Consider the following 18,334-nt stretch of genomic DNA (forward strand, 5'->3'; position numbering starts at 1 on the left):
ATCTACTCAGTATGGCTACATGCAGCACTAACCATAGCACAAAACAATCTGCTGAACCTAATTCTATTTAATAGAAGCTATGTCTAGAGGCCACCCAATTGGAAATGATATTTAGTTATGAGGAAATCAAGTTTATTGCCACTACATGTATAAACAAATAGAGACAGAAGCAATTGCTGCCACATCATATAGTGGCTTATCTGTAAAAAAAGAATTTTGGCTCTTCACTATTGCCAACGCACCACCATGGCACATATATGCCATGCATCGTTTGTTGTGGTGTTTTTTGTTTAGGGGTGGTATTGGTTCTTAATAACTTCTGTGATTTTGTATTTTTTTTTAACTGACTGGAAATTAATTACATTTGGGCTATTCCACGGTTACTCACGTTACATTTGGAGACACCTTGACTCATACTTGGAGCTGTAACTCCATTATTATTGATAGGAACTAAACATCTCTTTATCACAACAAAGTACGCAGTCTGACTATCCTTTGTATAAAAACAAAACTTGGAAAATTTTATTATGCTCCTGGCAAATCTTTGAAATGTGTCGGTTACTCATGTTACATGATTTGGACATGCATAAAATGAAAAGTCGACATAAGTGAAAAGTGTCCTCATACAAGGCTTTTATGAAAGTTGATTATTTCCATTTCAAAGAAGTATATTAGGGAGACAAACTTTGTATATAATTAAAAAATAAAGAACACATGGTTTTTACTAGGGGTGCAGATAAAGTCACGTTACAGTTTAGATGGGCTATACAGTACAAAGACACATTGAGCTCATGTCCACCAACCTATGGAATTGCCCATTTCCATATTCAAAAGATATATTATATTGTAATGTTATATATTTCCTGGGGAAAAATCTTTTTTGTGTTAAATTCCAGAGCTAGTTTAGGTTTAACAATAACAGTGTACAAAATAGATGCGTTCTATAGTGGGGCCATAGTGTATTGTAAGGGAATTAGTTAATAAATGAGGTTCTTTTAGAGAAATATTAAAATTCATATATATAGCAAAAATATATTTGGTAAAAGGTTTATTGACATTCATTGAGTAATATTGCCATTTTGAATGAGGATGTTCAAGGTCACCCATGGCAGGAGGATGTCAATGGACTCCGAAGGCCAGTTGTGGAATCAGACCTGAAAATATCACTTCTCCATGGCAACGTTTGTAGGTGTTAAAGAAAAACGATTTCCAGTCAATTTTCTTCTGGAATCTCTGGAAAGCTGTAGCGCATCAGCCTCGGTTCCCGTAGGCAACAGGTTAAGGATGTTATATAGGTAGTTTTGATCTCCTGTTAGTCTGCGTCCTTGAGGTCTACCCCTAAATGGATTGACCGCTCTCTCGGAGTCAAGGTGCACTAAACTGATTCTGTGAGAAAGGATCGCACCATCCAAGCTTTTGATAATTTACCATTTCCCATTTTCTTTCTCCCTAATCTCAAACAGAATATCTTACCCATTCCAAAGGCGGTTCCAGAAAATCAGTGACCCACGAGGCTTCCTCAAATAGGCAACAGGAGATCAAAACTACCTTAATAAAGGGGTTAGGTTTCACCCTCTCAGCTAGTTCTTCCTGGGTCTTGTGACAATACTGCAACATCCTTCATCCTCCTTGTTCGTGATGCTCCTTAGACCATGTATAGACTGTAAAATTCAGCTCCAGCAAAAAGATTGAAAATAACAAACAAATTCCTTTGAAATTTCCAAGTAGCTTATTTGGCCAAATTAATGAAATCCTTTAAGGCCTCGATGTGAAAGAAAATTAAGATATGGCCAATGATTTATCATTTATAAAAAAGGGTCACACTGAAAATGTTCTTCTCATTGGTATAGAGACATGTGAAAATGTTCTTTGTTCTCTCTCTCTCTCTTCTTGACATTCAATCCCATTTTTATGCTTCATCATGCTGCATCACCTATGGCATATATGACAAAATTCTGATGATGATAGCAGCATTGCAAGTGAAACAGAACAAGTAAACAAGTGAAATTTCATCATTGTAAATAAAGAATATTTGCATGTACCCCAAAAAAATGTTTAAAAAAAATAATTTGTCAATTGATATTTTAAGTGAAAAATCAATTTTAGAGGGAAACAAAAACTCCCAAGGAGCTCAAGTGAACCACTAATTTTCCATAGCCAATAATAAGCAAATATTGTGTTATGAATGTTATTTAGATAGAAGAAAATCATGTTTATTGGGTATATATTATTAGACTATATGATCAAAATGTTGCACTACGGTTAAGGATCCAGGGACTATATGAGCAGTTCAGTTCTTGAGCTCGGTCTTTACAATGTGGCTGATCCATATCAGCTTTAAGAAACTATAGACCAATCATATTTCAGAAAATTGATTTTAACTGTTAAGTAAACCATCCTTGACATCAATATTCCACCAATCCTGTCATTTATAAGTTGGGAACTATCTTAGTACTCTCTTGAAATTTCTTTCTATTTTTTTCAGATCATTTTTCATAACCTGTGTGAACGACTTTTTCCCCATAATTTGTAGAAATGATGATGATAAGTGCAATGAATTGAGGCTGTATTTGTGTTTTGATGTGTGCACTCTGGGTTGTTCAAAATATTCTCCCTAATTGTACTCAAGATTTTCACACTGAGTTGATATTTTTTGTAATTCACAATTCACTTGATATTTAAAAAACTATTTGTTTACTATATTATGTTTATTTATATGTTTTAACCCTATTTAGGCTGGGATATTTTGGGAGATCGTAAGGCCGATGAGGGGTGCTGCAAGGCGAGATCTCGGCCGTTGATCGCACGATCACGCCGAAAATTGGCACGAAGGTTGTCTGGGACATTATCTACTAAATTTTTTATTAATTTATTTCATGCAAATTGCTATTAATTGATATGCTAATTTATGTTATATGTAATTAGTATGCAAAATTTCACTTTTTAATCTAACTCCCTAAATAAAGCTCCAAATGGTCTAATTTTTGGTGTAGAAAGTCTTTGTGGTGTTCTTAGCAAATATACATGAACAAAAATTGCAATGTAGATCGATTTCTTATGCGTTTCTGTGTTTTTTTTTACCTTTTGTTTTTTTCTGATGAACTTTGATCAGGACTCTTTTGAGATCAGAAAGAGCATAAAATAAATCTATTTAGATTAGTAAAACTAAAAATAATCACACATACGATTTTTGGTTGAAAACACAATTTGCATTGACTTTGTACTCTAAATCATGTTATTGAGCAATTTTTGGTCGGTTTATTCCCAATTTGTCTAATGCCAATTCGTCCAATTGCCAACCCGTCTACTATCATTTGGTCTACCATCAGTTTGTCCACTGTCCACATTGTGTAACTGCTAATTAGTCCACTCACCATTTTGTCTAATTACCAGTTGGCCTCCGATGCCCCACCCCGTCCCCCCGGCCTAGATAGGGTTAATGTAGTAACAAATGACAATCATTAAAAGAACAATTGTGAATAATTATTAACGGTTGTATTCTCAAGTCCAAGTGCACACAAAATTGATTACAATGATATTTGTTTTTATTTTATTTTTAGCAAATAATGAATTTAACTTATTTGCATCTAAAACTTTTTCAAAAATATTTAAATGTTTTGCTCCTCTTCTCTTCGAAAGGGGTGATTGAAAGATATTCATATAAATGCTTTGAGGTAATAATAATAAAAAAAGAGATTGAGATGCTGTAGACTTTCTCTAGTAAATAGTGAATGTGATTGAATTGTATCAATTCTCTACAGAGTGCTGCAAAATATTCTATAATATTCTAGAAATGTTTGTTTTACAGACTAAGATGAGACCAGTTTGTATTTCAGATATATTGAGAGTGTATTTTCTTTAATTTTGCTTTGAAGGCTTGTTTTTATTTATCATGTATCTTTGTGAACTTGATACTGGATACATATTTTATAGTTATTCAATTCCTGACTAGCCTTTTTATGATTTATATTTTCCTTCATGAAATCTCTTTCTAGTGTAAGGTTTTGAACATTCCATTGTTCTTTTTTTTTTATTATTGCACAAAATAGAGATCTGCATATAGTTGAACATTTCCAAACTTGAAAGGCCTCTTTTGTACAAATAATACACATGGATGTGTGTGTTAGTAACAAAGATGCAAGAAGTATATGGCTTGTCGAGTGCATTTGTATAGGACTTGAGAATGAATTGAATTCACAAATTTAAATCTTTCATCATTTTCTTACATAAAGTTGGTTGATGACATCAATATATGGGCCAAAAAAAATGGTAAAATGTTTTACGTTTTTAAAAATACAGTTAATCGTATAAGGATGCAATTTTTTTTTACTAACATCTCTTCTATGACATGGCAGAAAGGTGTATTGCAACATAATGCATATGATTGCTCTTGAGTTCCATATTTGTATGGTATCTTTTTTTAAGTTGGCCCAAAGATTTCAGACATTCATAATTTACTTTTGACTTTTTTATTCTGAATGTTTACATCTAAAGATCATCAAATTTAACATACCCCGGTACCTTACTTGACCAAATTTTCCCCCCATCACCTCAGGCCCTTAAATTACATTCTAGTTTTCAATGAGCTTATTATATTTATGATGTGGTTAGCATTGTCATAAAATCAATGGTAAATAAATGGTTATTTGCCTTTGGTAATTACATGTATATTTCAGAAGAACTTACTCTACCCTTTGATATTATATAGCAAAATTGTACTTCAAATTATTTTGAATGTATTTTGCTTAAAAACCACTAGGAGAGAGGAATCCAGAAGGTATGTCTCAAATACCACTTTCTTAGAAGCAGCCTGATCTAGTATTTATAGTCTATGCAATGTCAGAATGTTAAAAACACTTTGGAATGGTAAAGTGCATTAATAAAACATTATGAATGCAGAATATTATATTGCTATTGTTGAAGGAGGTATCAGGTGTGTGTTTTCTTTCTGTTTTGGGATGAAACGTAATAAATATAAACCTTATTAAAAGAAATCATATATGTGGTGTTTTTATTTCAGAATATGAAGACCTCAGTTCCAAAAGGAATTATCTCTCTCTTCATAACTTCAGAGAAAAATGAATTTGTTTGCAATATTTTGTACACCTTTCTGGTAATGTGATAATAGATAAAAAGTCAATTTTCTCAAGTTCAAAAAAAAATTCCATGATTGGTCACTAACTGAATACCCATAATTCAATTTTCATCACAAGTGGATGTAAATCCTTTTGGAACCGAGCTCTTCACATGTGTACTTGGGCTCTATATCGTAGCCATGTTTTTGTCCCTGTAAGGTAACTCATCAATAGGGCCTATTAATATTTAAAAAATGTCTGTTCCACAGTAAAGGGGAAATTCAGTCCGACTTCAAGTTGGTCTTGTTGGAAGTTTAAAAATGAAAAAAAAAACATTGATGAATGTTTCATGAAAAAAAATCATCAAATATAAATAAAGTTATGGATCATTAGGGTTAGGGAGCTGCTACCCCATATTTCATGGGATGTAAATCCATAAAATGCCATATCTCTAAAAATGGAAATGATATGAATAGACACATGATTTTATACATGTATGTGATTTTATAAGATAAATTTGTAGTCATGAATGATTCAAAAAATAAAATTTTATTATATGGAATTTAACGTATATTACATGACATTGCTGCTTATTTGTGAGGACACAAATTGAATTTAAAAAAAAAATAAAACTGAATTTTCTCAAATCTTTGATAAAACTCATTTTCCTGCTTTCATTAGAACCAACACGATGCTTAACCTTTCAGAGAGAATTTCATTCAACATCTTTCTATTTTCTATACAATTTCTGCTCATATGAATGGCAATCTTTTTTACTTTTTACTTAATCCTGTATCTTGCTATCAATCATTCCATTCTTGACATGAAGATTAGCCTATTGTTAACAGTTCAGAATATCAAGAAATCAAATCTTTGTTTTAAGAATTCCTTTTGTGTTGTTAGTAAAAGGCAATTCTTGAAATAAGAAATAGCAATTAATAAGAAAATGGCTTGCCCTATGTGTGTCGGCACACGCTGGCTAATGGTCCATAATTGACAGCCCCTCTAGACAATTTAAAAGATTGAACTATGACTGGAAGTTAGTGCAAAACTTATTTTTACACAGAGGAGATAAGTTCAAATAACATTTTATTTTCATCCCTGACTTCCTATCATTTATTAAACACTACAGGAATGTAACACCAATAGAAGCCCGAATCAAGCACTGTCGACCGTTCCTGACATTGAAGATTTCACAGAAGGCCTTGGTGAAAATGATGTGTATGTCAATGCCAAGACCAGCTATTACAACACTTGGTCAGGGCTTGCTGGATGGCTCAGCTAGGGGACACTCTGTATCGAAGCTTACAGCAAATTAAAGGACAGTGCAGTAAGCTATAGCTAAAAAAAATTGTTCCGTTTATCATAAATATATGAAAAAGAACCATGTTTTATTTATCAGGATCAGTTGTCACAATCTGGATATTTTTTGCTCACACCTTATGCAAACATTAACTGATCCTGTAACACAAGCTCAGTGATTGACGACAGGACTGATTTGAACAAATGATTGCTATGACAGCCATTAGCAATCAATCATGTGATTAATCTTTGAGTTCTGTGTAAAAGGGTCCTGATATCAAGTCTCTTAATTTTCAACTCTGTTTTGTGCTCGATCTTTTCATTGAACCATATACATGTAGTTCCTGCTCATATATAACTTTGTGTTGGTGGGGTTGTCTAACATCTGAGCAACTGCAACATGCACATGGCAATGGAAGTGCAGATCAGAACAATGCAGTATAAAGTTTTACAAGAAAACCTCAAGAGGACAAATACTTCAGATGGTATTCCCACATTGAGCAAGAGCATAATCGCCCACAAACGATAGCTCCCTGGTTTACAGAATTCCACAGAGGGAACCTAAAATCAAGCAACTCTTCAAAGATATCATGCCATTCACTGGGAAGGGAGTTGTCCTTGAACGAGATTGTAGGTTATTGTATTGCAGCATTTGTCTTCATGTTCCATGCATCAAGTCAAGTTGGAGATCAGAGACCTAGATCATACTAACAGGGCCCAGCAGCATATTTCATGGTATTTACAATAATGGCAGAAGTACTATAGTTGAACATCTTTATGAGTTGGGCCCCATATCGACTAGATTTAAACACGGTTTTTATCAGTGCGGAAGTTATCACACTCTTTGCATGCAATCAATTTTGATGGCACACAAGTGTAATAAATCAATTTGCATTGTCATATCACTATTTCTAGTTTGCCTGGTGGGTGTTTCATAAAGTTGTTCGTAAGTTCAGAGCGACTTAAGAACGAGTGGTGATCCTTTCTGGTGGTAAATGGTATACAACAAAACGTTCATTGGCGATCGATGGTTTAGCGCATAAGAAAGGTTCACCAGTCGTTCTTCAAGTCGGTCTTAACTTACGAACAGCTTTATGAAACAACCCTCTGGTTACATTCATATAATTCTGTGGTAAACAAAGGAATTATATAAGTTTATTGTCATAACCTACTCATTTGTTTTTTGCACTCCTCAAAACTGCCAAATCTCATTTGACTTCCTGGAAATAATAATATAAATATTTGGTGATGTTCAACTGAGTCACTCATAACTACAGCAGGAATTAAGTTGTGCAATTTAAATACATTTTTGTATTTAAAAGTGAATTTTAATCAGGATTTTCTTAGTTTGAACAGATATATGAACATAAATGTCGTAATTTAGGGATAACTTTGTTAATACAAAGAGTTAATAAACTGCAATAAGGTACCTTGTTGTTAAATCTCAATAGCTAGAGCTGGACATGAAAAAATGAGGGGGAGACAAACTGTTATATCCTACATGTTGGAAGAGCAGTGGTGTAGTGGTTCTGACTCTCGCCTTGTAGTCAGAGGGTGGTGTGTTCAGATCCCACCACGGCCTTTGGCAAGGCGTTAATACACACTTTGCCACTTTGCTAAATGGGTACTTGGTAGGATGTGAAAGTCATTGTTGCTTGTCCAGTACTGTGCACCCCATGGTAACTGGCTGGAATACTCTCCAGGGAATGTAGGACACTATGAATACATTTTGTGCAGGAATGAATGATTGAATCTAGAGACTGGGGCAATGATACTTTAAGCGCTTAGATATGTACAATGTATTGAGCGCATTAAAGATAACCATATTATTTATTATCCTTTACATCTGAAATATCAAATATATGCACTTTGTTTTAGTATTCCTGATATACAGAAACATAAAAACGAAAAAAAAGATAAAGTGAACTCACAGGAGTTGTTCCCCCATTTTATTTTTGTCACCAGGCATGTAATATGCATATTGCATTAAGGGTATCAAAAACACCAAAAAGTATGGAAAATGGCCTCAAATTCAGTGCTCCATATTCAGTTCAATTAAGAATTGAAAGATCAGGGAAAATGTAGGAAATGTTGAGATTTCTCTCAAAAGCAAGCGAAACACTAAATCTTTGTTTAGGATCTAAATATATGAAATATAAAGTGGGCTTGAAACATTGTTGGGTGCATTTTAGAAGGCAATTTCCATATATTTTTTACAATGCTAAGTGTAAAATACCTCCCAAGAAAGAATAATCTGTATTCTGAAGTCTGATTTAACTTAGACTATGGTCTAACTCTGTGCCTAAAATTATGGGAAGCTGAAAATGTCAAGTTTGTTTACATATTTTGTGTCTCATGTTTACTTTGCTCTTTGGTCAAGAAAACAATTTTAGGTATTATTTCCTGATTACTAAGAATGATTTGAATGTCAAACAAGGTGATGAATTGAACTTGTAATGTGAGAGATATATTTCACAGTTGGCTATTCATAGTTAAACCATTACTTTAAACCAGAGTTTGAATTAAACCCGAGTTCAAAATACAGGCCTTTATGATTAAGATCGAGTGAACAACCAATATGAAGAACCTTTCATGTAATGTTTATCAATTTATTAATCTTCTTTATAATGATGATTGAGTTATCTTGTTTGTGTACACATTTATGATATACGATGATAGCTGTATCTGACAAATATTGAATTGTGAAGATTGTGAACTTTCTTGATTTATATGAGTGTATACCGATAATCAAAATGATGTGTTTCTCTTTAATACATACTTTTTTTTCCAATGCATGCTGACAGTACTTAAGATTGTAATATGGTACATGTGTCCAATATATGTGCATACTTTCTAAGTGATATGTTTGTATTTTATGTGGATAGATTGAGAATGGCAGGTCTAAAGTCTTCTTGTAATCTTTCAGGATATTTTTTATTAAATTTTGCACATTGCTAATTTTTTATATAAAGGTCACAATATATGTTAATTACACTCACGTATGCTATATGTTACATTTGAAATTCATCTAGTTTGGTGTTTATGAAACTAACTAAAATGTTTTATGTTTATCAATCAAAGATTTCTATGAAATAACCTGAAATTGATATAAATATATTTATAATTTTCAAATTCTCCTTTATTCCTATCAACATACTTTCTTTATTCATTCTATATCATTTTCCCTTTTTTTAAACAAATATATCAATGTTACTATGAATCATGTCACTGTAACTATTTAGTTTACTGGACATTTTTTTATTAACATGTTGTATTTGCATGGTATTGTTTCTTTCATTTAAGTGGTAAATTATTGCTTAGTGCATTAAATTATATTTTCTTGATTAGTCAAGTAATAATGACGATGGTTGGGGGTAATGATGGTGTTATTGATAATGATCACAATATAAAATAAGTAATCATAATCATAATGATGATAAAAACATATAAAGATAATAATGATAAGGGTATATGACATTGAAAAAAAGCAAATTCACAATACCATTAACTCTGAAGAATTGAAGTTATAAAAAAATTAGTACAGTATCAGTTAATAATTTCCTACATATTTCTAGTAATTATGAGTAGTTTAATCACTACATTTCTTGCTACATTTGTTCTTACTATGTCTTGTGAGAAATTTCTATTTTCGTAATGAATCCCACCTTGCAATATTATACCTCAAAATAATTTTTCCTAATCTTCCATTTATTATCATATGGCTGATATTTCTATTCTTGAACATTGCTATTTATGTTCCGTTTTGGTTAAGTGAGGGAAACAACGTGATTTTCATATTGATTTCCATGACACTTGTATTTTTATTGAAATCTTGAATATTGGTAGGAACATCCAATGTCTATCAGGATTACTGCATTTTTAAAAGGGTCTGTTGTATCTTCAGCAATAAAAATGATGTATTTTATATAAAGATGTAGGTTTATTTAGAAATTATTTTTTTATAATACAAGTATTTTATACTACAGATGAGGGGGTGGTCAAATATTCATTTTCAGAAAGCGAGGGAGGATAAATCCTTTTTCATGTTTATATGAGAAATATGTATGCACAGTTGATTACTATAACCTATAAATTAGATCTGAATGATTAAATACCTCATTTAGGGTGCCTTTCAGAAGGCAAATTCCATATATGTTTTACAGTGCTATAACCTATAAATTAGATCTGAATGATTAAATATATCTTTTTGTAAGTATATGTGGAGAACTGCCATTTATCCCCCCCCCCCCCCCCCTGTAAGACCTGCGCTGAATCTATGTTTCTCTATTTCTCTTTTATCAACTTATCAAATGTAATGGAAATGAATGTATGCGAAGAAATTTGATCATCCAAGTATAGATTAGGTTTCTTTAAGCTAATATAATTGAAATGAAAATGATTAAGATTTGGGACAATGGTTTGAGATCCATCTCGGCAAAAAAAAATTGCATACCGGTACTTTAAAAACAATTCACAGATAACCTTTTTTTTCAAGAGTACAATTAAAAGGTCTATATAATATGACTTCTGTGCTTCAATTGAAATTCAAAATGGTCATTATTTATCAGTAATTAAATTGAGTTTTAATAGTGAAGTACGTACGGTAATAGGTGGTAACCTTTATTGATATGCATACATCTCATGATATTTCTGTTCTGAATGAAATATTTGTATATTTTGAATAGTAAATGTTTTTCCTTTTTTGTTTCATCTATCATAGTAAGTAAACTCAAAGTATTTTGTGTGATGGGTAATGAGTTTGGAGTATAGGTCAAATGATAACGTATACAGGGTAATTTTTTTACTTCACCTATGTATTTTGATAGTGCATGTTGATATAGTTCCAAGAATTTCAATGAGTGCATGATGAGTTTCATTCAGTCTAGGGGAAGTTTTTCATAAATAGTGAAGACATTTTGAAGTACAAGTGTGTGCACTTTGTGTAATATCATTTAAGGGGAATAAAACCTTTGGAACACGTGTGCTTGTGTGGAACGGAAAAATCAAAGAAAGTTTGAGAAAAATCTGACAAATAATGAGAAAGTTACAAGCATTTGAATGTTGCGATCACTAATACTATAGATATCCTCCCATTGGCAATGCAACAAAGATTTGTGATGTCACATGTGAACAACTTTTCCAGTGATGGACTTTAAAATACCCCTAAAATGTCTCTTTTTGCTCTTTCTCATAATGGTTATACAAACTCTTCATCCAAAATATATTCTTTGAAAATCTACATTACATGTCCTCTTATAGAAAGAAAACATAATCTACTGATATATGTGATAGAAGAGGCAGATTAAGTGAAATATATTGAAAAGTAATGGGAAAGTTGTTCACATGTGACATCACACATCTTTGTCGCATTGCCAATGGGAGGATCTACATTACAATAATGATCTAAAGTTCAAATGCTCATAACTTTCTTATTATCTATTCATTTTTTCTCAAACTTTTGTTGATCTGTTTCTTTGATTTTCTGTTTTTGCACAAGCTATCTTGTTCCAAATGTTTTATTTTCCTTTAATTGTACAGTAATGCACATTCCCTATGAAGGCATGATCTAATATATATTGATTAATAATGCATCAAAACCACTCTTTAGAGTGCTTAAGGCACAAAATTTAGTGATATTTATATAATTTAAACACAACTCAGAATCTAAGTTGATCTTAAATCTTCATTCTTTGTGAAAGCCCCCCTACCACCACAATTATTCATGGAGTTACATGTGCAAGCTATTTGTTTACATTGGAAACATGAATGTTAATGGCAATTTGTATGAAAGCTGTGGTATAAAAGATACCTATCAATCATACACTTGATTGAAACTGAAGTCTGTGGCCAACCTTGTACAAACAGTCACAATTAGTTTGATTGCTTCATGATATCCCAAGTCAGTGAATCTATTCATTGTAGATAATTGGATTCTCTTCCATTTCATTGGTGATATTCTCTTAACATATCTTTATTATGTAACAATTTTTATACAATTGTTTGCACACTGTGATCTTTTCCTTAGATATGTCATGCACTGTTTGCCTATAGATAGTTTTGGTTGTGCAATTCATTTGAAATCAATGCAATAATTTGTAGGCTCTCTTTAAGGTGTTTTTTTTTTGTTTTCATGTTCAGCTTGTTGAGAATATTTTATTCATAGATGAAATGCTTGCTTTTCTCCATCCTTCCATGTATTACCAAATAGGGTTAAGAAGAATGAAATAGGTCATCGTTACTTTCATGTTATATCAAAAGTTTTCTATTCATACTGATGCCCATTCAACATTGTGTCACAACATGCAAATGAAGGGTAAAATAATGAATGTAGCTAAAGACCTAACAATTTTCATGTTATACATGTTTAATTGCCAATCTATAGACAATGACATTTACCCTTTCCAAAGTTAGGTGTATTAATGATTGTCTTCATCAGAGGAATACAGACCATTACGTACTAAAAAATACATACTGAGCAACTTCCAAACAGACCACATTTGATCTGTGAAATGTTTGCTAAAAATACAAAGTATACTGTATACCTCAGTAATCTATCATCCTTACTAAGTTGTTTCTAATTGGACTGCAGAAATCTGTTTGACTTACCTTGAAGAGGCATATGTTTTGTCTAAAACTTGCTAAAATCAAGATAATCAAATTATGCAACTTCACCTGTATTGACCAAAAAGTCATGGTAATACAGTTTGTATGCAATAAAATAGTTTCCCAAACTTCCACTGGGCCTACATAAAAAACACCATATTAACCAGTACATTATATATCTTGTCTAGTGCTTTCATCCTGCCAAAGTAAAAGAATATGTAGTATCATTGTTCTGCCTCACAATTTTGCCATTTCCAATCATGTTGTATTGGGTTGTGTGAATAAAGCTGTTTGTTAAGTTACTCATTTCTTGGTACAAATACACAATAAAAGTTTTTCTTAGAGGATTTCGTTCAAATAAAGATTTAAAAATATATATGATTTGCACTTCAACTGTTTTTGAGTAGCTATCAATAAATCAGCATCTGCATATTTTTAGCTCCGGCTAGTACAGCAATTAAAATTACTGAGATGTTTATGCAGCATGGCATAGGTATTCCAGTTAATTTGGTTGTTTGTAATGTTCATTAACATTACAGGGCAGGTTCAGACCTTATCACCACTCACAATGGATAGTGCTAACAATCACTAGTGGTGATCAGTAACATGTCATCCACACATCATGGCAACTTATGATAGATTGCCATATGTGATCAGTAATATGTCATTCACTCTTTATCACCACTTGTAACATGTTACACACTCTTTATCCGTAGCATTTTGACCTATGGTGCATCGCTATGCAAATTATGGCACTGTATTGCGTGTGAATTTAGCTACATCCAGTTATCACCAGTGGTGATTGGCGAGACATGATTGAGACATTATTGTGATGGCCGTCTAATACTTTGGTCACATTCACTCTACGATGGCCATACGGCGAGTCGGAAACTGCCGTTTCAAAATTTTTTGTACCAGCTATACATCGATGGTTTGAATAAAATTGAAAAAAACGGCTGTTTTCGACTCGCCGTACGGCCGCCGTAGATCAAATGTGACCGTGGTATTATCCGTAGCACAAAAGTGTGAGTGGTGATAGAGGAACGTTTCGATGTGTGATCAATAGATCACCTCTCAGTGATGGTTGATAAGGTGATCCATCCCCATTGGTAATAATGTCTGAAAAAGGGAAAAAGTGTTGATGCCTTGCAATTACAATCTTGAAATGTGAAAATGCCATGTCTTAGTGGTTTAATGTACCAGAAAAAAAAAATATATACCACAAATTTGCTTTAGTCTTACCCCTTTGGACCCAAGCAATCTTCTTTTTTTACATCTGCGGAGATTCAACTTATATGTGAAGTCAGAGCTTTGATGACAACATAGTTTGTTTTGATTTATATTCTTTGTACTGCATGAAATATGTATATATTAAAATAAGATGTATATTTTGGTATTTGAAGTGTTAAAAACATTTTGTAAACATTGGGAGGGGAGATAGGGTTAACTTGATATTATATGATATAGATTTGTTTACTATAGTTTATGTCACAATTGATTGTATGTTTTATGGATGATTAGGCTACTAACGATATGAAAACTTATCTAGTGCAAGATTGGTATTAAAATTACTTTATTACAATCTTATGATGTACTTGTACAATTTGTTGTGTATTCAATTGTGTAGCTCAAAAATTGTTCTAGTACTGCATTCATCATTGTCTCCCTGTTTCCTCTAATTTCTCTGTTTTTTACTTGATTATTTCTCATCTTCAATGGCCCATATTCTGAAGTCTGGTTTAACCTCAGCTATAGTCTGTGCTAAAATCATGGCTCAAAATGTCAACAATTTGTTAAAATTGTATGATTCTTATGCTCAGTATGCTCTTTTATCATGCTGTAAATGTGAATAAAACCAATTTAGTTATTAATCTCAGATATTTATTAATGATCTGATAGATGAGATGATGAATTGAACTTGTGCTGTTAAAGAGATTTGTGTCACAATTGGCTATCCGGAGTTAAACTACAACTTTAGAACAGAGTTTAAATCAAACTTGACTTCAGATTATGTGCCTATGATATGTGTCCCCCCCCCCCCCCCCCCTTCTCTCTCTCTCTCTCTCTCTCTCTCTCCCTCTCCCCTTTCTCTCTCTTCTGACTCTTTCTCTTTTATCTTAACCATTTATAAGATTTTCATTTCTTTAATGATTAATGTCTCTCTAACTTGATTATTCCCCCATAATTATTGGCCACTATTCAAATTCAATACTACTAGAACATTATATTAATATGTTTATTCTAAGATTTGTATGATGTTAATTGGAAGTGTAAGAATTTATGTTTTACATGAAAGTTATTTTTGGTTGGATCCTTGCCAAAAGAGAAGTGAATGTACTTTTTCTCTTGGTATAAGACCAAGTCTCAAGTATGGAATTGGCTGAAAATTTCATGATCCATGCAATCACTTAATTTGTAAGATAATTTCAAATAGCATTTTCTTTTAAAGAAAAGTTAAGATATTACTAAGAGAGTGCACTTATTAGCCTCATATGTAAAATTAACATTTTCACATAGAATAAATGGACAAAAATATTAACAGCAAAGTACTCTCTTATAAATTTGGAATGTTAGATGATACTCCAATAATTCACTTTATTCAACCTTCTTCAAAGTTGTGACACATAAAAACTATTGCTGTACATTTCAATATGTGAATTAATTGCAAGTTTCAAGATTAAATCAACATACATTGTTCATCAAAACAGAAATTACACAAATTCTAATTAACCTCAATTATGAGATGTGCAGCACTGAGCCAATGACACAAGGCAATTTTCCCCCAAATGTTTCAAGAAAATATATGCCGTCTGTCAGACAAACTTAGGGGGTATTGCAAGAAAATATTTGCAATCAATTGCAAATATTCTTATCCAATTTTATAATTGATCAATCAATTTTAACTGTAGCAAATCAGATTACACTCCTTGTTTCCAGAAGTAGATTAGCAATCAATCGATAATTCACAATTAATTTCAAGAGTTATAATTTATCTAGAGACTGAAAACATAGATGTAATTGGTAGCAAGTTTCTTGCAATGCCGGCCCTTTTAGGCTCTTGTACAACCAACATTTAGCCTGATGACTCTATGGACTGGAACATGTAAACACTTATCTTCACATATGTTATCACCGTCGGAATATATACAATTTTCATGGACTTGTCCATACGGACGTCAGTCTCTTCAATTTTATCAAGAGCAAATTTGACAGTTTCAAGAATCAGAAGCCCATGTACACCATGCATAGATTACATATACTGTACAATTTTCATAAGCAATAAAAATACCTTTAGCCCCCGTGTAATTTTCTGCTGTAGGTATCTGTCGTCTAGGATATATATCTTTCTGAAATGGATTATATCTTGATTAAATGATGAGCCAAAAGCCAGGGTAATCAGTTTGTCTGAAATTGATCATGGGGGGGGGGGGTGTTTCATAAAGATTTAACGTGATTTAGAGTCATGCTTAAGTGCTGATGCACACATGAAATCTAATGCACAATATTTATATAATATTGAATGGCTCAGAATTGATTACCAGAAATACTCTCAAGAGTTAGGGCAAATTGAAGAGGAGTACAATATAGGCCCTAACGAGTGGAACATTTCTGGTATTCCATGAAATAAAGTAATCCAATATAATTATTACCATCCATCCAGTGCAATAAACTTGATTGAACAAGTCATGTCACTTACCATTATAGCATCATCACTTCATAAGATCAAATTTGGCCAATGATATGCGACTTACATGTAGTTCATTATGATGTCATTGAGTGTCATTGTGCTCTATGCTGTGCATCGCATTCCTTTTATTGTTGTATGCATTGTATATTTCATGCATTGACACATGTGCACTAGACTATTGAATGAATATGGTCTCATATTCAACAGCAAGTTTTGTACAGGAGCCTATGGGATTTTCGTTGGATTTCTGTCCTTTAGGGATACGCTCTGGTATTGAACGGGCAATTGATGCAGACCAAAATACATGTTTTTTAATGTATTGCTAAAACACTCTATATAGATGATAATATTGATTAACACGCAGTAGCGCGAGTCCACTTAGCATGATTTTTACCCATGCAGTGATGTCTTTTATAAGGCACACAACTAGACATTCAAGTGTGACTCAAAGTCATACTTATCTCTTTGTGAAACAACCTCCCGATCATAAATAGATAAGTCTTAAAGATAAATTCCAGTTTTGGTAACGATCTAAAAATGACGTTTTACAGAATCTAATATAATGACCACCCAAGTGTCTGTTTGTATGAATAAAAAATATGTGCCAAAGGATTCTGGAAGAAATTGTGTAATTGCTGAGAAATAAGCAAAATAAGCGCGGATTCGGTCACTTCCGTCGGGTCTTTATTTTAGCTATAATAATACACTGTCCCACGTGTGCCTATCTGTGTTGGTGATCTTCAGTGTGAACATTTTTCAGCGTAGATTTCAAGATTTCACAAAGTTCAGTTTATGTAACTGTACCAGATCTGGATCCTCGATGATATACTGACAATTAAGCCTTGTTTTACAGACTTTCTCATGAAATCAGTGTTTACTGCAAATACTGGAATTTCTCTTTAAAGGGGAAGTTCACCCTGAAAAAAACTTTGTTGTAAAAATAGCAGAAAAAATAGTAAAAAATATTGGTGAAGGTTAGATGAAAATCCGTTAAAGAAAGTTATTAGAGTTCAGAGTTTTGGATTTGTGACGTCATAAACCAGCAGCTGCCCCATGTGTTATGTAATATAAAATGCATGAATTTCAAATTTTGTATGGTTCCTGATGACTTAATTTTTTTTCTATTCATGATCGGGTGTGAAATGATTTGTCTATTGATATACAAAAGGTACAGTGAAAACCATTTTCAATTTTCTGAGAAAATGACATTTCATTGATTTTTTACCTTTCGCTATGTAGGAATGCTGCTCGCACATGACGTCACAAATCAAATAATTGAAATTCTAATAACTTTTTAATTATTTGATGAATTTTTCTCAAACCTTCGGCAATATTTTTTATTATTTTTTCTGCTATTTTTACAATAAACTTTTTGTCAGGGTGAACTTCCCCTTTAAGAAAATATGTGTACATGGCATCTACCTGACTCCAACCATTCAAGGCCTCCTCTCAAACGATTCGATTGACAACTCTGGAAAGCCAGTGACCCCAACATCATAGTGGTATGTGAATCATTGTGCTGACATATCCTTTTCGTTGCCAAGATAATGTTCTGTACATTTCCTATATGAAGAGTTATGATATTTATTACATATGTTTGTTAAACTGGCCCAGTACTGATTCTTCAACTGACTTTTTTTTTGTAAATTGATTTCAGAACACACAA

The 18,334-nt window shown here is 32.7% G+C and overlaps 1 protein-coding gene across 4 annotated transcripts in view; it reads left to right on the top strand.

Annotated features, from left to right (window-relative positions):
- The window catches only part of LOC129257392 (6-phosphofructo-2-kinase/fructose-2,6-bisphosphatase-like), a 39,823-nt gene extending 29,010 nt beyond the window's left edge, over nt 1-10,813 (top strand). For 2 of the 4 annotated variants that reach the window (XM_064096882.1, XM_054895701.2), the window contains exon 16: nt 1,464-4,994. In XM_064096882.1, coding sequence (XP_063952952.1) covers nt 1,464-1,505 — 42 coding nt within the window. In that variant the 3' untranslated portion in view covers nt 1,506-4,994. Of the gene's footprint in view, nt 1-1,463; nt 4,995-6,207 lie in introns of those variants that run through there. The other 2 variants (XM_054895700.2, XM_054895699.2) reach the window with 2 other exon arrangements.
- Nucleotides 10,814-18,334: the final 7,521 nt, after the last annotated feature.

This window comes from Lytechinus pictus, chromosome 3 (assembly GCF_037042905.1).
Source record: "Lytechinus pictus isolate F3 Inbred chromosome 3, Lp3.0, whole genome shotgun sequence".
Lineage (NCBI taxonomy): Eukaryota > Metazoa > Echinodermata > Echinoidea > Temnopleuroida > Toxopneustidae > Lytechinus > Lytechinus pictus.